This window comes from Mercenaria mercenaria, unplaced genomic scaffold (assembly GCF_021730395.1).
Source record: "Mercenaria mercenaria strain notata unplaced genomic scaffold, MADL_Memer_1 contig_2859, whole genome shotgun sequence".
NCBI classification, from domain to species: domain Eukaryota; kingdom Metazoa; phylum Mollusca; class Bivalvia; order Venerida; family Veneridae; genus Mercenaria; species Mercenaria mercenaria.
This window is the reverse complement of record NW_026460944.1, coordinates 2,081-23,362: the sequence shown is the minus strand read 5'-3', so window position 1 is coordinate 23,362 and position 21,282 is coordinate 2,081. Positions and strand designations below refer to the sequence as shown.

Here is a 21,282-nt window from a genome sequence, read left to right as displayed (position 1 = left end):
ACTGTGCCAGACTGAACACTTTATTCGGAATTTGTGCTGATATTGACCGAGCAAAAAATGTGTGTCCGAAATTTTGCGGATTATGTAATGTGGGTGCGTATGTAGTACATAAAGTCATGTGCTTTCATTACTAGGTTGAATAATTGACAAATGACTGTTACAGTGCGTGCGTGTGTGTCTATGCACGTACTGTTGTAGATTTCGGTTTGGGGATGCTGTGCTCTTCTCATGTTGCTTGTTTTTATTTTGTTTTGTATCGGAATTGTTTATTATTACCCTAATTACTCAGTAATGAGGAGATTCTGTAACGCATGAATTTAGATAGTATTGCAATTGTGTCGTTCCACGAGAATACACCCGCAAAGTAATATGAGGTTTTATACATTCTATCAACTGACACATTAAGTCCTGGGGTTTGTGAGATTTTAGACAGTAAACAATCGGAAGTAATGAAACAACTGTTATTGATACGAACACTGTACGTGGTAAATGTTTTAGGAAAAGTCTGAAACATTGTTTTAAAATTTAATTTGAAAACATTAAAATAAAAATTAAAACAGAATACAAGTGTAGCAGTTGATGCTAGATAACCTAATCTTATAATATTAAAACATAAACATAAACAATAATTACTTCATCTATATATTAAAGTACATGTTATGAAGTGGGTCATCTTGTTTTTAATTTTTTAAGATTGTTGTTTTTTCTTTCAGTAAAATAACATTTAAACAGGCTTTATACTGCGTGTCATTTGGAAGGCCAGAACAAATATTTCAGCTTTTTGTGGCTTAAATAAAACGTCTTTCACTGTAATAAACATTCTGTTATATTGATTTTGTTCATTGTTGTTGTCAACTTAATATTCGTATCATTTGATAAGGGTATTGCTCGCACTTGCAGACTTCAAATTACCTTTAAATATTTACAAGTTTTAAGCTTTTAAACTGCTACTTGGTCTTTTAAAGAAAAATACGATAGTTATATTTCAATATGTCTGATGGCGTATTCCTCTGTATGTCACATAATAGTTACATGTACATCAGAAAGATGACCATGAAAGTATACCATTTGTAGATAGGATTTTATACCTTAATGTATTTGCAATTGCGACCTATTGTCGACATTTTGTTAATGCTACAAGGTTATGTAGTTTTACATTTTTACTTATTGCAGTTGATGGCAAGTGGTCAACATGGTCAGCTTGGTCAGCATGTGATGTAACATGTGAAAGTGGATCACAGCTTCGTATTCGGTCTTGTAACAATCCGGCACCAAAAAATGGAGGACATTATTGCTTTGGAAATAATACTGAGAGTAAAGTATGCCAGAAAGACCTTTGTCCTGGTTAGTATATTGAATGTTTTGTCTTGCAATTTTCGTATGACAAAAATTTAAGGATAGTTGTCACAAGTGATGGCATCATTTAAATCGCAAGAAACATTGCGTTTTACATGTGCTTGAATTTGTTTTACTTTGCAAAAATATTTTAAATATTATTATTAGAAATCAATGCATTGAATACTGTTCTGAAATTTAAAGTGTTCATTTTATCCAAATTGTGTTTTCAATGTTATGGTTATTTACTATACTAAAAAATATCAAACATATGTTAGTAAACGGTGGATGGAGTGCGTGGTCTACATGGGACAAATGTTCAGTCAGTTGCGGTATGGGCTTGCAGAGTCGAGTCAGAACGTGTTCAAATCCGGTTCCAAGTCGTTCAGGAAATCACTGTTTCGGTGAAAGCCTTAACAGCAGACTTTGTATGCCAGGAGCATGCGCAAGTAAGACTGTTGATTGTTATAATATTAAGACAGGTATAAACCGTGAGGCTTTAAATAACGGCGGACACTTGTTTACATAGATGGAATTCCTGTGAACGTGGATTCATTTTTAAACACCACAAGATATTACTTACTTAAAAGAGATATCATATATTTAAACAAACAGATGCGTTTATTACATTATTTGGTACTTGTTGTTTCTAACGTTCAGTGACTAAGGTAAACCTAGCTTTTTTATAACTGTACTTTTTCTAGTTAAACCTACTTCAAATGAGCCAGGTTTTTATTCATATTTGCAATAATACGTGCAATACCTATTGCAGTTCGGAAGTGGGGTATTTCGGCTTTTCACTATTGCCAAAAAAAATCACCAAATTTGTCTAGGTTGAATTTGGACCATGGCAGGCCTGCGATGTAAGCATTCATTAAAGCTGTCACTTTATCTTGTTTTACAAAATGATTGCTCTCACTCCATTGTATCTGAATGAAAGAAAATACACAATGTTAGTGTCATACAGGTACTGGTTAAGTCTAAATGTCTTAGTCATTGTAAATCCATTTACACAAAATAAAAAATTGTCAATTGGTCATGAATATTTAAAAGCTTCTAGGATAGTTCCACTTTATAAGAAGAGTGACACATGCAAAACGGCATGTAAAATTTGTGTTCATTGTAGTTATTTACAGAGAGTATAAATTGTTTTATTCATAAAGTCAAACGTAATGTACTGTCTTTTTATATTTGTAAAGTATTGCATATTATATTTATGCATTTTACTATATACATTGTATATTCCGTGCTTCAGCATTCATACTTGTAAATGTAAATAGTGTAATTAAGGTAAATTGTTATAATCATACAATTACTTGTGATATGATATAATTGATGATATATACGTAAATGCAACATATGTATGTGCATATATTATTTTAATGTTATCCAATCTATTCTAAGATAATGCCAACGATTAATCTTAAAAAGCCTATTGTATTAGTTCCATTTTTTTTAAATCCAAAACATTTCAATGTCACAGTACACAATAATTTATCTTTGAAGGTATTAACGAGACACTAAACGAACTTTACATTTGGAAGGTTTGCAATCATTTACGAAACGCCTAAAATACACTTGAAGTCGACAAACAGCAAAAGTTCTAATTTGGCAATGGCGTCTCATAGCTACAATACAACGTCATTAAAGGACAGTGTCGTCATGAGATGAAAACTAAAATGAACTAAATTATCAATTTGTATCAGGTTATCTGGAAGAATTATACGAATTGAAAACTTAATGAACACGTAAGTGTATGTGATAACTGATAAGGTGATAACGTGAAGTCGTAAAACCTTAAATGTGTATTTAATAAGCTTAGTTTGCTTATAGATACATGTAACACTAATTTCTTTAGGTGTGGTTACAAAGAAAGCCTAAACGTTTTTGTTCATAAATCTCAAATACACTAAAGTATTGTACTTATATCACCGTGCCCCAGATCTATATCAGCCTTGAGCATAGATATTTACACCCGAGAAGAAATTAATTTCTTTATTTTCTCGTTTCTAGACGGTGGATGGACAAACTGGGGATCATGGGGAACATGTACTGTAACATGTGGGATAGGCATTAGTTCTCGGTACAGATCATGTACAAACCTTAGTCCATCCCCATATGGACAGTATTGTAAAGGGACTCCGAATGAAGTTCAAACTTGTTCCAATTCAGATTGCGGTATGAAAAATAAATAATACCAACGGCATCTTACTTGCTTTAGTTTAAACATATGTATTCCGAACTATAAACTACATTTTACATATACAATTGATGGGTAGTACTCAAAAGAAATACAAGTCTTAATTTTCCTAAATTTCCATTATTGACATTTGCACCTGAAATACAGATAATATATTAATATGTATCAAATATTAAGGTCAATTGCTTTGGTAAAGAGGTATATATGTATGATATTACACGCATTGTTGTTTTATACAGTCGTCTCAAATTACTGAGATTCAAGTCCTTGCATCCACGGCACGTGCAATAATCTACCAAAGGACTTTTCGTGTTCATGTCACCAAGGGTTTAAGGGACGGTTCTGTAACATTAGTAAGTGTGTTTCAGTTTGCTGCAAATTCAAAACAGATCCAATTTCTTTTCATATTTAATTTAAAATATAATCTTTAAGAAAATAAAATAAAAGGAGACTCCGTTTGATAGAGTATGTTCATGAGATGTAACGAAACGTGAATAAACTGTCATGTCCAATTGGCTTAAGCGGAACTCCATAAACATTGAATGGATTCTTCTACCCAAAAGAGAAGAAAATATAACATCACGAAGTCCAAGTGTGGGGATTTGAAGAATAGAATGAAGTGAAGCATAATACTAGCACACTTGGTCTGTGAGGTAATGAAACGTTAAACACTTCTCAAACCCAATAGTCTGGAATATGCGGAACTCTATCGTCCATAAATGTAGCTACATTTTTCCTTCACTATGTATAATCCATTATATTAATGGTGATGGGACACTTACATAGAGCGTTACAAACGTTTTGCTAGTATTAAAAGTATTTCGGATCTGCATTTGTAGATGATACGTAAACAAGTATAATATAAATAGATTGACATCATTAAAAATATATTATTGCTAATACAGACGGTTTATTAGTGTTTGTGATTTCTTTAAGTTTTTTTCTTCCGCACCTACAGCTGGTACACAATGTGATCTAAACCATGTTTCTATGGAAAATGTTTTGAGAGCAATGATGACTACATGTGTATATGCACTGAGGGTTATGGTGGAATCCACTGTAATATATGTAAGTTGCCGTTAAAGAAACTTCGAAACACATTAAAGTCACGATAGTCAAGTGAAATAGCTATCTTATTTAGTTTCTTGATGTCGGATGGTCTAGTAAGCATAATAATGTTAATATGTAAGATAACTAAAAGTCTTACCGACATACGTTTTTTAAATATCCCTATTTGAGTTCGAAACATGTTATAGGTTAACAGTTTTATCATGTTGTTTACTGTCAACTCCAATCAAGCATTTAAAAGATTGCCATAAACGAAGTCCGATTGGGCAGAAGACGAAGGAACAGATATGATATTTAGTCTAATTTTTAGAATTTAAGATAGTTCTGCAATTAATATTGAAACTAATATTGGTCTACAATGTTGAAGTTTATTATACCATATATTTTTCTAAGCAAATTTATATCCAAAGAAAATTCAGGCAGTATAAAAGGTTCGTGTGCTCAACTTTTTGTTAGACCAAGTTGAAAATTTCGGTCCTCAAAGACAATTTTCACGATGAATCTTTTTATAGTTGAAAATTGACATATGTCAATTATGTGGCCAATAAAATATATATGTCCGTGTGTTTGATTTTCCACAATTGAACAAATGTCAGTTGGATTCCTTATATCGATGCTCATTATATGCATTATTTTGCATTATTTCACTTTAAGACCAATATATTGTTAAAATTAAGTAAGACAGAAAGCGCTGGGATAAAACAGATTACCGGCAACATTTATGCTACACATATAACGGCTACCAGTTATGATTTTAGGTTTTACTTCTAGTTATTCAAACGTGCAGAAATACCGTAACAGCTGGTTCTGTTTGAAAATTGAGGTGTTAAATGACTAGTTAAGACTTTGAATACTTTTTGTTCTAAGCTTTAAAAAAACAAATCTCAGCTTTATTTTATTCTAAAATGCGTATTTTTCTTTAACAGACGGAGTCCTTGATAATTTACAAGGGGAGCGGAGCGGGTGGATAATATATACAATGTTTGTGATAATCATATGCCGTCAAATGTTTTCTAAATGATTAGCTAGAGAGCATGTATGATTCGAAAAGTACTGATATTGAAATAATTGATATTAAAGTAATTATTCTTACAGCTAATTATTACTGTCAGTCGAATCCGTGTCTACAGGGAACGTGTGTGTCTGGACAGTCTAATTATACATGTCATTGTAACGAGGGTTACGTAGGACGAAATTGCGATGTCAGTAAGTTTCGTTCCACAAAATGGGATTTTTATATTGCCAGTTTTTTTCACTAATTATCAGCTGATATATTTCGATAGAAAGTTAACTGTTGATCTTACTTGCTTCACTTTATTTAGCAATTGTTTAGGTAGGACCCCTTCTTTTGTTGGAAGTCCTATAGTAAACACTGGCAGTCTATCAATCCGTCCGTCTATTTGTCCGGCCATAACTTTGTAACCTTTACTAGTATTCTATTTTAACCTATTTGGAATACAGAACTACTTATACAATAGAAGAGTGCAAACCAATGAGTCCGTCGTCCAGTTATCTAGGTCAATATCAGAAGTGGTCAAAAGGGTTATAAAACATTGCACTTTCCTGACCGGGCCATAATTATGTTACCCATATTTCAATTTTATGTTAACTTAGAATATACCACAACATTATGGCGTGCATTGGACAGATTCAATTGACCTATCTCTAGATCAAGGTCAGGGGAGGTCAGAAGGATATTAGAATATTGCACGTTTAATGATATTTTTATTTTGTCTGGGCCAGTTTAGGACACCGTTTTCCGGGCCGTAACATTGTAACTAATTCTGATTTTATTTAAACTCGGCGTAAGTTCTTTCCATGCAACGCAGTGCAAATAATCCGTCATCCTATTATATAAGTAAAGATCAGAAGGTTTACATTGTACATTTTACTGACATTGTATAAAGATATACTTACTATATTATTATTAACACAGGTGGCTGAGTAAATATAATAGCATACAATTTTAAAATTTCAATATTGAAACATAGTATTGTAGACTGTATTAATTCTTTTTCTTACAGCGAATGCCACTGATTGCTTCGACATTATTCGGAAGCAAATAAGCAGTAAAAGTGGAATTTACAACGTAACTCTCTGGAAATCAAAATCAGTGAAGGAAGTTTATTGTGATATGGATACACATTTAGGAGGACGGACGGTAAAGATATTGATTTGATCAATTGAACTTATACTATTATTTACGGCGTAATAACTGTAGTATCGAAGAGTTAAAAAACAAGTGCATGTTTATAAACAACATATATTCTATAAATATTGCCAACATTCGATCTCTTACATGACGCACGTGATATTAATGAACGTAGCCAATTGCATGGCGTCGTTTTAAAAGTCGAGACGTATTTAAAGCAGCAAATTCCAATCCAACTGTGTCGGATAAACCGGGAGGGTTTAATTTGATAATAGACACTTTTGTTGATAGAGCAAATTGTATAAACAATAAAGTTAAAACATGATGCATTGTATCAGCAACAAAAATTATTCTAAATACCTTTCTAAATACCTTTCCCCACAGCATATACCAACTTTATCCGATAAAGAGCACTCTCCAAATTGAAGTCTTATTTATATACCGGGACACTAGTATTAGAAGTCAATGAAAATGAAATAACTCTATGATATGCTCTTTGTAACAGTGCTCCACCATCAATAGTACATGACTTTTACTTTATTCCAAGACTTTATCAATGTAATGTAACCGTATGTCACTCCACCACCCATATGCTTTTTTCTTTAAAAATCTTTGTAGCTTTTCTTTTCCTGCCACACACATCAGAGGGTACTTTTACGGAGGTTGCAGGCCTGTTGACATGTTCATTCCAATCAAGAATTGCGAGATTTGTTATAAAGACATATGTGTCATCTGTAAAGTTGATACGTTTGTCATGGTACTGTAGCAAGGCATTGTTAAAAGGTATCCGTGCAATAAATTTAGTCTTCTTCATTGTGTTCTTCGTAATTCATCATTGAACAACTTCTCAGGTTTTTGGTCCGTGGTTGTTTTTCTTTTTTTACATTCATAACGTTAATCAGTTTTACGTCTTGCATTACAATCGGCATTAAAGTTTTCATGATTATCTTTATAACATTCTGTTATATTTAAGATGTTTGATCTTAGTATGTATGTATTCTGGCTGCGATTTTTCATGCTCCAGTATATATGGGTATTGATACTGGCACTGACTATGCCACGTAGTTCTTTCTTTGTCTTTTGGACCAGAACAAAGGACTTCACTTCCTTTGTAACATTTTTCCACAACATCAGAAATGTCTTTTTAATATTTCCTTTTCTGTCAGTTAAAACTATTAAAATATTACATCCATGGGAATTATGATGTTCTCAAAAAGCGTTCCTTTATGAATAATACGGTAATGACTGTCACTAGACAAAATTTGGACTAGCTCATTTTTGTCTATGGAGATTATTTTCCATCAGTACTTGCTTATACAATTTGCTCTATCAACAAAACTGTCTATTATCAAATTAAACCCTCCCTGTTGGATCTGAATTTGCTGCTTTAAGGAAAGATCCAGCAGTTCAGTGAAAGATATTGTGAACAACGGCACTTATGCACATTTTTAAAGTGATGTGATGACCCATACTCAAATGGTCGGAAAAAAACCACTGGACTCATAATGTGCAATTTTCTTTAGAAAAAAAGTTGAGCATTGCTACATGTAATGAACGGATAATTGTGTTTTCAAATTTATTGTATACATGCATACATTAATCCATAATAGTACAGAATACTGTCATATTCATATCCTACCTTCGCCCATCGTATATTTATCCAAGCGCGAAAGTACCATAGTATAATGTTAGGATGGTATGATTGTAGAATGTTAGGACTGGCAAACGTAGTATAGCGATATTAGGATGGTAAGATAGCGATGTCAGGATGATATTATATTGTCATCCTGTTATCACTATCCAATACCATATTTATTCTTACATCCTATTGTCCTACTATCCTATTACCCTGCCATCCTAATTTCCTACTATTCTTACATCCTACTATCCTACTTTCCTGCTATCCTCTTTCGTTCTTCTCCTTCGCCCCGCGTGTAAATATGTGATATACATATATTAAAGGTATTTTAATGTCTTTCAAATGTACTTATTCCCGTGTTACTAGCTTGAGGGTTGATTGTGAACAATACGCAATTTCATACCAAAGAATTAGGAAAACAACGCCGCTCGGAGCATGTTGAACTGCCAACAAAAACTCTGAAAGCATTGATTTTCAGATAATAGTAATGTCCTATAAATGCCATACATATGATAACGCGGGAAGAAAAGGGCAAAGGGCGATTGTAGAATGGCAGGATAGTAGGATGTTAAGATAGGAGAATAGGGGGATAGTATGATGTTAGAATAGCAGGATGGTAAGATATTAGGATGGGAATATGTCAATCTATCATCCTACAACTGTTGTCTTACCATCCCGCTATCGATATTTTACTATTCTACAATCCTACAATCCTGCTATCCTACCACCGCTACCCTAACCACCAACTGGCCTGCCATTCTATCACCCTACCATCGCGCATTGATAATGAGGCGATTGGCGATGGTATGATATGAAAACAGTTGTCCATATACTAAACATAAATAAGCAAATGTTGAAATAAAAAAGCGAACTCTAACGAATTACTATAGTTTTTTTTTTCACGAATTGTTTGCATGTTATGTCAGGCCGTTAAAGGTGTTTCTCTAAATACTCAGTCATCATACATGTGTATATGTACATGGATGTTTGGAATTGCATTTAATATATTTAACATGAACATTTGTTTTGTTTTACATATAGGTCCGGTTAAAACACTCCCGCTGAATGGTCCATGTTGGTCCCCACTGTGTTCTTTTATTTGTTTAACTTGACTTAGAAGTCTGATTGTTATCTTTGTCTATACAGTATTTGTGTAAATTATTTGCCAATTATTTATACTTAATTCATACATATCCTGCTACAGGTTTCTGAATCGGAGAGGATGTGTTCTTGGCACTAAACCATCCCTACTGAATATTTGGTCTTGCTTTTAATAACATGGGATCCCCATGATAATGATATTCCAAAAACATATAACATCACAGAGTTCCGGTTATGATTATGGTCTATAACGTAAAGCTATGCAAAGATTCATAAATTAACACTAAAAGAAACAGAAAGCAAATATCACTGTTTTTATTAGCTCACCTGTCACGTAGTGAGCTTTTGTGATCGCCCTTCGTCCGTCGTACGTCGTCCGTCGGCATCCGTCCATAATTTCTTGTGAACACGATAGAGACCACATTTTGGAATAAATTTTAATCAAACTTGCACACAACTTGTATTTGCATATTATTTCGGTTCTTTTCGAAAACTGGCCAGATCCCGTCATGAGTTCCAGAGTTATGGCCCCTTAAAAGGCCAAAATTTGCTATTTTGATTAGTGAACACGATAGAGACCACATTATGCAGTCAGTTTTAATCAAACTTGCACACAACTTGTATTGGTATAATATTTCGGTTCTTTTCGAAAACTGACCGGATCCCATCATAGGTTCCTGAGTTATGGCCCCGTAAAGGGCCCAAATTTGCTATTTTGGCATTTGCAGCCATATAGAGACTTCATTTATGATTTAATTTGATACAAACTTGCCAAATACCTTTAATAACAATAGATCTTTGATTCCATGATGAATCCATCAGATCCAATCATAGGTTCCGGTGTTATCGCCCCTGACTGACCCCTGAAATAGCCAAAAAAATTGTTAATTTTTACATTGTGAACACGATAGAAGTGACATTTTACATTCGATTTTAATCATACTTACAAACAACTTAAGTCACGATAAGATCTCGGTTCCTTTTAAAAATCGGCTAGATTCCTTCATGGGTTCTAGAGTTACTGCCGCTGAAAGGGGCAAAAGTTTCCAGTTTGGCATTCCCAGCTATATAAAGGTTTCATTTATGCTTTGATTTGATACAAACTTACACAGAATTTTTATATTGATGATTTCTAAACCAATTTGAAACTGGGTCATGTGGGGTCAAAAACTAAGTCACCAGGTCAGATCAAAGAAAAGCTTGTTAACACCCCAGAGGCCACACTTATGATTCTATCTTCATGAAACTTGGTCAGAATGTTTATCTTGATGATTCCAATGCCATATTTAAAACTAGGTCATATCGGGTTAAGAACTAGGTCACATTGTCAAATCAAAGGAAAGGCTTGAGGCCACATTGATGACCATATCTTCATGACACTTGGTAAAAATGTTTTTTGTTTTTTTTTGTGATTCCTAGGACAAGTTTGAAACCGGGTCATATTGGGTCAAAACCTAGGTCACCACTCAACTATCACTGTATAGGTCACATTTATGACCCTGTCTTCATGAAACTTGGTCAGAATGTTCATCCTGATGATTCCAAGGCCAAGTTTAACAGGTGAGCGATATAGGGTTATCATTACCCTCTTGTTTATATCTAACTTTACATTTACAGCGCATTTTTGACAGGATTTAGCTCGGAAGATCGATGTTTACTGCTACTACATGAAACCAATAAATTATATAATAAAGAGCATTGATAGGTGAAGAAGGTTTCTATCTGAAATTAAGTAGGTCATATACCCTTGTGAACAGAAACAAAAATAGGAGGTCCCGTGACACAATGAAATCATGTATTTATGTCGATATGACATTCAAAATAAAAAAGTGGAAACTCCACAGGTCAATCAACACGACAAAAAGGAAATGTTGCAGGCTCGGTTTGATTGATACTATCCAAGTACACTACTGCACGTAAAGTAACACACGTTTCTGCTCAAATATTTAATTATGGAGTGTTATAAATCTAGCAAAACCGCATCTGTTTTTAAAAAAAGAAGGTTTAAAGGCTCAATGGAACATCAAGTACTGTATAGTATGCAGAGAATGTGTCGTTATGTCTTTAGTTCACCTTTTGTGCTTTTGTGATCGCCGTCGGCGTCCGTCCGTCCATAATTTCTTGTGAACACGATAGAAACCACATTTTGAAATTGATTTTAATAATACTTGTACACAACTTTTAATGGTATATTATCTCAGTTTTTTTCAAGCACTGGCCATATCTCATCATGGGTTCTAGAGTAATGGTCCCTTAAATGGCCTAATTTGATTTGGTATTTTGGCTCGTGGACACGATAGAGACCTAGAGACCTAGAGACTACATTTTGCAATTGATATTAATATTTAAATTTGCATATAACTTGTAATTGCATAATATCTCGGTTCCTTTCGAAAACTGGACAGATCCCAACATAGGTTCCGGAGTTTTGACCCCTTAAAAGGCCAAAACTTGCAAAAAATATCTTTAACAACAACAGATCTTGGATTCAATCATGAATCCGCCAGATCCTATCATAGGCTCCGGAGTTACGGCCCCTGATTGACCCCTGAAAAAAGCCAAAATTTGTTAATTTTTACCTTGTGAACACGATACAAGTGACATTTTACATTCGCTTTTTTAATCACACTTACACACAACTTAAATCACGATAATCTTGGTTTCTTTTGAAAACCGGCTAGATTCCATCATGGGTTTTAGAGTTACTGCCCATGAAAGGGGCACAATATTCTGTTTTGGCCCTTTCCGCCATATAGAGGTTTCATTTATGCTTTGATTTGAAACAAACTTGCAAAGAATGTTTATCTTGATAATATCTTGGCCACATTCGAATCTTGGTCAGTGGGATCAAAAACTAGGTCACCAGGTCAAATCAAAGGAAATGCTTGTTAACATCCTAGAGGCCACATTTATGACTCTATCTTCTTGACACTTAGTCAGAATATTTATCTTGATGATTCCTAGGCCAGGTTCGAAACTAGGTCATATGGGGTAAAAAACTAGGTCACCCGCTCAAATCAAAGAAAAAAGCTTGATTTACATAGACTCATTTGTTTCAGAAGCAATGGGAAAAAAATTACACCACAAGTATAATGTTTGATGCGGGTTTCAATACTCATCTTGAATAGTCTTAGTCGTGACCTTCTGATCTACTTTTTCATTTCTGAAAGTAAAGCAGAAATTTGGACCGAATGTATAATGTTTGATACAATTTTCAATACAGTGTACTCATCTTGGATATTCTTAATCATGACCTACTGACATACTTTCTTGTTTTTGCAGATACAGCATTGCAATTTGGCCCGCGTTTATAACTTCGATACAGATTTCAATTGTCATCTTTAATATTCTTAATCTTGACCTACTGACCTACTTTTTTGTTTTTTTTTTAAAGCTACAGAAAAGAGATTTGGACCACCTGTATAATGTTTGATACAGATTTCAGTTTTCATCATGAATATTCTTAATCGTGACCTACTGACCTACTTTCTTGTTTTTGAAGGTACAGCATAGACATTTGGATCACATGTTTAGCTTTTGATAATAATTAAATGCTCATCTTTAATATTCTTAACCCTGACCTACTGACCTGCTTTCTTGGTTTTGAATCTACAGCAAAGAGATTTGGACCACCTGTATATTTTTAAACAGATTTCAGTAGTTAAATAATCGTTACTATGACATATTCACCTAGTTTTTCTGTTTTTGGGGCTTTAGCAAAGAAATTTGTTCAAGCAAGCAATTTAACTCAGGTGAGCGATATAGGGCCACTATGGCTCTCTTGTTTATTTTATTTTTCTCTTGAGTTTATAGCAAAACAAATATAATTGTATTAGATTAAATACATATATTATACATCCGTGTATATCTAACTACGTTGCTGATAAGCGCGTTAAACTTTACAGTATTGCTTGACTATTTACAGGTGTTTCAGTATCGGTTCAATGGATCTGTTGATTTTGCCCGCAACTTCTCAGACTACGAAAACGGGTTCGGCAGTTCACTTGGTGAATTTTGGCTAGGTAGTACATATTTCTATTTGGACTTATTATAGGTCGAACTCTACAATTTGTAATAATACTGTGATCCAAGGTATGGAGAGCATAATGTAGCACTTTCTTTAGTAATTTAAAAGCACAGTTACCACAAATTAATTGAGAAAGATTCACTGCGTTAGGATCTAAAATTTTACATTTTTTATTTCATCGAATTACGGAAAATAAGCGTCAAATATATCTGTTAATTTCACATTGAAAAATAGATATACCAGTAGACAAGAAATTTATTTGATAAATACTTAAAAATATAACTTCTCCTGAAATAAACAAATAACTCCAACTTACAGCACACTGTCAGTACCATTGAACTTGAATGACATACAATCAAAAGGTATAGAAATGCAAACGCAACGGGTATATAAAAGCAATCATGTATCTGTACTTTTTTTTATGAATACGTAGTTAAGAATCAAATCAAATACACGTGACTGAATACCACATTTTACATAAAGACTCAACTTAACTGCACAACACTCGCACATAAATGTTGGGTAATCTGAGGGAAGGGCTTGATAGCTCAGATGGTACCTACGCAAGTTATATCTCATAACATACAAACTAGACAATGTGCTCCATCGTTCAAATCCCTCTCTGTTTTTTCATTTTTTTTCATGGTGTGTTTTGGATTTGTTAAACTAATATGTTATTTACTCGAGATGGCTTACAATAAAACAATGCATGTTAATAAGAGGTGTATTGAAATTATAAAACAGCAGTCTCATAGCAGCTTGCTGTCTTGACTATTTCTATTTGATTTACATATCCCTTTTTTGTTCCAAATTATTGTACTACATATGCAGTCAACTATGACAGTTACATTTTTTAGATTTTTAGACGTTAACAGTTTCTGCAACAGTGTTTGTGTAATAAAGTAAGACATTTCTCGACATAAGCAATCGCAATTAAGCGCTCGTCACTGAATTGGCCATTTGTGCAACGCACTTTTGTTTAACACATTTGAAATTCGCTGCCACGGTATCTATGTCATTTTGATTGAAGATTGTACAAATGGAGCGTTTAACATTTTGCACTTTCAGGCCTCAAAACCGTGCAAGAAATAGCTGCGCAAGGAAGGACTGAACTGCGTCTAGATCTTACTGCTTCGGGTGGTAAACAGGTGTACGAAGTGTTTGATCACTTTCGTCTAGGAAATGCACCAGATTATACACTTCATATTGACCATGGTGTAGGCACTGCAGGTAGATGTACATTTTGTATACTTATTTCACGTGCCTATTTGAAGATGAAGGGTGTATTGTTTTCCTCATGTCGGAAGGTCGATCCGTCCGTCCGTCCGTTAGAAGACCTTCTGTTTCCGATCAATAACTAAAGAATGGTTGGGAATAGTGGCTTCATACTTCATAAGATGATTGCCTATTTACAGTAAATGACTCCTATTTTGGGAATTAGTATGTATACGTCACAGTGACCTTTAGGCTGAAACAGTTTCCGTTCAATAACTAAAGTAGAGTTGGGCTTACTGCCTTTAAACTTTATAGGAATATTGCTGAATGACTCCCCTTGTTTTGGGTGTCAGTATGTTAAATGTCAGGGTCATAATGACCGTATGACGTGAAATGGTTTGTCAGTAGATGATCCTCTTTGTTTTTGTAATAGATCATTAGGTTAAACGTCAAGGTCACAGAGATCGATCAATATCTAAATAATCTTTTAGCATACTACTTTTTAAACTACGTAGCATAACTGTCTATGGTAGATACAGACGAGCGTGCATATTGCACATGCATATATATATGAAAAAAAGTTTGTGCGTTATTATAGAGATATGTTTCAAAGAGAGATAATGCATTCAAAAATTAAAAAAAAAAAGGAATACAATGTAATCTAATTAAAATTTTGAAGTCAAACTGATTATAATACTTATAACAAGAGGGCCAAGATGGCCCTAGGTCGCTCACCTGATAAACACACCATAACAGTGTAAACATGTTTGACATAGTGATTTCATGAAAACAAATATTCTGACCAATTTTCATTAAGATTGGATCAAAAATGTGGTCTCTTAAGTGTAAACAAGCATTTTCTTCAATTTGACCTAGTGACCTAGTTTTTGAGTTAAGATGACCTATATTCGAATTTGACCTAGATTTGATCAAGGCAATCATTCTGACTAAATTTCATCAACCTCGATTAAAAAATACAGCCTCTATCGCATACAAAACGTTTTTCTTTGATTTGACCTAGTGACCTAGTTTTCGATCCCAGATGACCCATTTTCAAAATTGATCTAGATTTTATCAAGGTTATCATTCTGACAAAATTTCATGAAGATAAGTTGAAAAATACAGCCTCTATCGCATACACAAGGATTTTTTTTTTGATTTGACCTAGTGACCTACTTTTTAACCCCAGATAACCCATTTTCAAACTCGGCCTAGATTTCATCAAGGTAATTATTCTGACCAAAATTCATGAAGATAAAATGAAAAATACAGCCTCTATCGCATACACAAGGTTTTTCCTTGATTTGACCTAGTTTTTGACCCGAGATGACCCATTTTCAAACTCGGCCTAGATTTCATCAAGGTAATCATTCTGACCAAAATTCATGAAGATCAGTTGAAAAATACAGCCTCTATCGCATACACAAGCTAAATGTTGACGGACGACAGACAGACAGACGACAGACCGACGACGGACGCCGGACATCGAGCGATCAGAAAAACAGAGCAATTTCCTTTTCAAAGATGAAGTTTTATAGTAAGACGAAATATCTACATAGCAAGACACATACACTAATTTGATACCGAGCAAAACGAAAGTTTGACCATGCATTTATTTACAATCCAACTCGATTATTTATTAAGCATATATACAAAGAAATTGGTTAACATTGGAGATATGACATCAAAAAATGTCAACACAAGCGATTTAATAAAATGCTTTATAAATGACACACTAGCACACTATGGCAAGGTGTCGACAAAAGCATTTCTCACTGAGGTATCTGAAAATCGGTAAACTAGCTCAAAATATGATATCTTCAATAATGAAAATAATAAAGATTTTATTATTATAATAATTTCATTTATATGTCTGTCTTTGCGAATACATTACAGATGACAGATACATGTAATGTAGAATTAATTCTTACATGATTAAACAAAAATTTCAGTCTTTTATATTTGACAAATAAATCTATCATTTACACAAGTGACACATAAGACTTGTATTTGAATGACAATCTCTCGTGAAATTATTCCGCAGGCATGTAATCATTTCCCGAGTGTATGGTAATACAGCATAAAAAGGTTTCTTTTCTAACATAGATACAGCACAAATAAATTTATAAAATACAGTGTTCTGTTTTTTAAAGCCTCGATATTATCTTAATAGGCTACCTAAGGGATACGTTTCATGCTGCTAACCAATTTAATACAAAAGCAATCTTTACATAGCGCATGAAGTATCCATGCTTGTATTCTGGTCAGTTCTTTTCATTATAAAGTGTCTAGATATTTATGAATTTCAAAAAGTGCAAACAACATACATATCTTATTTTATTACACGTTTGCTTTATGCAGGTGATCACTATGGATTGTCCTTTCAAAACAGTATGAAGTTCTACACGTATGACCATGACAACACTTATTCTTGTGCTCAAAACCACGGTGGTGGATTCTGGTTTAGTAATTGTGCTTACGTAAATCTCAATGGACAGTTTGCTCATGGTGGTGATAAAGGAGTTACGTATAATGACTTTAACGGTGCTCTTGCGACCACAAAGATGATGATGAGACGTTTTTGATTAAAACTGATTAAACTATTTGTTTACTTACCTTACCACTTTAGGCATTTGATATATGGATGATATATTGAATAGATGACTCGGATTAATAATTCATATTTTGCACTTATTTGAAGGACTTGGCAAGTCTTTCCTTGTTCAAATGACAAATGTGAGCTATGTGCCTGCCCACGTCAACAATACCTTCAGGCGCCCACTTTTTTGAAACTTCTGAAACGTTAAACAAAATTCAATAAGGTACGTATCTAATTATAATGATACATTTCTGACCTGTAAGAGGTATTGATGAATCATTGGCCTTCAGTTAGGGAAAAACAAATGACTATTTTGTGTCAATGAACTTAGAAACTTTTGCCTGCTTAGTTATTTAATTTGAAACTAGGTTCGGAATATTTTTCTGAAAAAAAACGTTAAAGTGTACATTTGTAAATGAAGCATGAGTTTGAGTTTTAGCTCTCTTTCCAATTATAAATTGTTGTACACCTTCCGTAATTACTGTCATATGCAAATGAAAATAAACATATAGACACAAGTGAAACAAAAAAGATATGCGGGAAATTATGTTATTATGGTGTACACTGTTACAGGCACAAACGATTTTGACCTAGAATGTCATCTTGTTTGAATATGCTACAGAAACTATATGGCCTTTTTGAAAAGTACTAGAATTGTATGATCGAAACAACATTTATCATTTAGAAGATTACATGAAATCTTTGCTGGAATTAAAGCCAAATTATTATACGTAAATGATTTCTTTCGAACTGAGGTTTTATTAGAAATATGTAGGATATGGAAAAACAACGAACAGATATTGCGAATTGAGCTTTAAAAATGTGCTTTGAACATGTCTCATATTTAAACAAACTTTGGTTTAGAGTTTGCATGATATGGTAATTATAACGAGCAAAATGAGGCCAGGCTATATTTATTTTAATGTTAGGGCAATAAATTTATTTGCCCCAACTCTTTTCTCATTTTTTCATGGTCGTTCCTTTACTTTTTGATGTAATTCAAATCTATAAATATCTTATGAAAACGATGGCGGACATAAGTAATCAATGAGACGTTTTGTCTGATTAAGGTAAAAAACTGACTTCTTTATTGTCTCAATATAGTCTTTTTTTCTACATTTTACAGGACCTTCTAGTCCAGTTTGTGCATTTTTATGTCTTCAAAAAGCGTATATGACTTGAGTGGAAGCCCGCCCGCTTAGCTCAGTAGGCAGAGCGTTGGTCTACGGATCGCGGGGTCGCGAGTTCGATCCTCGGGCGGGGCGTATGTTCTCCGTGACGATTTGATAAAAGACATTGTGTCTGAAATCACCCGTCCTCCACCTGTGATAATTCATGTGGGGAAGTTGGCAGTTACTTGCGGAGAACAGGTTTGTACTGGTATAGAATCCAGGAAAACTGGTTAGGTTAACTGCCCGCCGTTACATGACTGAAATACTGTTGAAAAAACGGCGTTAAACCCAAAACAAACAAACAAACTTGAGTGGTTCTTCGTATGATTTTGGCTTATCTGGAATGGAAATACAAACAGACACGGCACAGGAAGTGACGTACACGTCAGCGCACGAACGTGTTTTTCATTACATCACGCTTAAAGTTTACACAATTATAGATAACACTTCTCATTTTCTTTAGTGGTCCTATAAACAAATAGGATGATATTTAAAAAACTTTATAGCAGTTACTGTAGATGCAAATAATTTCACATTCTTTAGAAAATTACTGATTAAAGTCAGGATAATCTGATATCTATTTTTTTAACATAAATGTAGTTAATGCACACCTGTATCAGTATTTAGATATTCCTCAGAAAATGTTTCTCCTGCACAAATACATTGCCTGGATATATATGATCGCCTTCGTATAACAGCTTTCAAATACCAGTTCATTCTAAATAGTCATTATACATACTTTCTCGTAAATTCCACTATAGCTAAGACCAGTTTCGAGATATTTACTTAGCACTTCTGCAGGATACTCCATATGGCATTTGAAGGGTCTCGTATTATATCACAACACGATACAAGTACGCCAGTGGTGGACACTCAGGTACGTGCCTCTCATCTTGTAGTACCTGCTGTTGTTCAAGAGGTAATTCTGTGACTGTCTAAATTGATTTGAGCAACGCCTAAAATTTTTATATAAACCAGGAATATTGTCCTTTGCTACAACAATTTGCCGATTTGTCCAAATTTAGCCAGTTTCTACGATCTAATGGCTGAACTGAATGTGAAACAACACATCTTAATTTCTAGCTTCTAGGCAGTGAGAGGCATCTTCATTGCAAGTAAAAAATGTCAAAAAAAAAACAGCGATCAGAGATTACTGTGGCTTGGTAGTGACTGAACAGTACTAATTAAGATTACCAGGGTTAGGTAATCCTTTATGGTAATATCACAGAATGATTACTAGGGTTTGGTAACCCTTTGAAGTAATATAGTAGTATGAAATAAAGATCTTTATTAAATGACTGTATTCTATTGTTTCTTTGATTGGCTGAATACGGTTTGAAATGCAATGAGTACATGTTATATCAACTTATCCTGGGTTATAAATAGTACGAAGATAAAAATAGATCAAAGTAGGTGCTTGGAAAACCAATATCAACCTGATTTGATCTAAATTTATTCCTTATTTCTTTATTAAAGTTACAATTGTAATAACAAGACTGACTATGCATCTATTCATGTAATAAAACAAATTATTGACTTTTTCATAGGTTGATATCAGGAAACAAAACAGATATGCGGGAAATTATGTTATTATGGTGTACACTGTTACAGGCACAAACGATTTTGACCTAGAATGTCATCTTGTTTGAATATGCTACAGAAACTATATGGCCTTTTTGAAAAGTACTAGAATTGTATGATCGAAACAACATTTATCATTTAGCCTTCGGCTCGGTGAATATAACTCTTTTCGGGTTGATAAATCGGGTATGTTGTTTGGCAATGTGTGTACGTTTAGTAGACACATAAATACTTAGGGGTCACCGATTTCAATTTTTCGCAATATAACGTAACTTTACCCTCACCCCCAAATGGTTTGTGGCTATATAACGTTAGAGTAAAAAAAAGAATGTGTTTCACCTTACACAACTCACGTTCGTGTTAAAACGAGATGTATTTAATTTAAGAAATTTTCACGATATATTCGATATCAACTTCAGATTCCATTTACTAGTGAAAGAAAACCCCTTTGACAAAATATATATCTTGTACAATTGTTCGTAAGTATTTGACCTGGCACTCATTAATCTTCGCTAATATTTTCGGATGTTTTCGTTACTTTACGCAATATTGTATCCTGAAAAGATCTATAATTACACAAATAACCTTTATAGTTAACCGTCTGACTTCCACGCACGTTACCGCGGGTACGAAATTACCGCAGACCATTTTCTAAATTCAATATAATGTAGTGTTGCCGTATTTGCTTTTATGCTTAAAATGTCTTTTGCAACGATTTTCACGGATCTTAATTGTTTTCTCTTGCAGTATCTATTTTCGGGACTTTTTATCTAAGATACCTTTAAAGATTTTTATTCGACATTTACTACAAAATACATTGAATACAAGTATATTTCTTTCAATAAATGAACCATAAAAAATAAATAAATAAGTGTATTAATATTCCGTCCTGTAAAATTTGGAGATAAAATTTGAAATTAAAGATGTGACTGAGGACTATAACCCACAACTTCGAGATTGATGGCTAGCAGCCACTTGCACATGCGATATTTTTAAACCATAAAGAATACTTACGCAGTAGTTATTTCTCTATTGAGGGCCAGGTCAATACTTATGGACAATATATCCACTTTTTACTATCCATTTGTTATTCCTATTGATGGTGTCAAAATGCAGATTCAAAGCTTGAAGAATAAATGTCTTTTCCGTTACTAATCTTCTCAGTCTAATGCAAAATGCTAACTTAGCTTTGT

The 21,282-nt window shown here is 33.8% G+C and overlaps 1 protein-coding gene across 1 annotated transcript; it reads left to right on the top strand.

The window, feature by feature from the left end:
* Positions 1-1,173: 1,173 nt before the first annotated feature.
* LOC128552505 (ficolin-1-A-like) lies at positions 1,174-17,322 on the top strand (the record flags this gene model as incomplete). Its single annotated transcript, XM_053533554.1, has 3 exons — positions 1,174-1,344; positions 14,591-14,752; positions 17,099-17,322. Coding segments are annotated over 3 exons (557 nt in total), but the record flags the coding sequence as incomplete, so codon positions are not given.
* Positions 17,323-21,282: the final 3,960 nt, after the last annotated feature.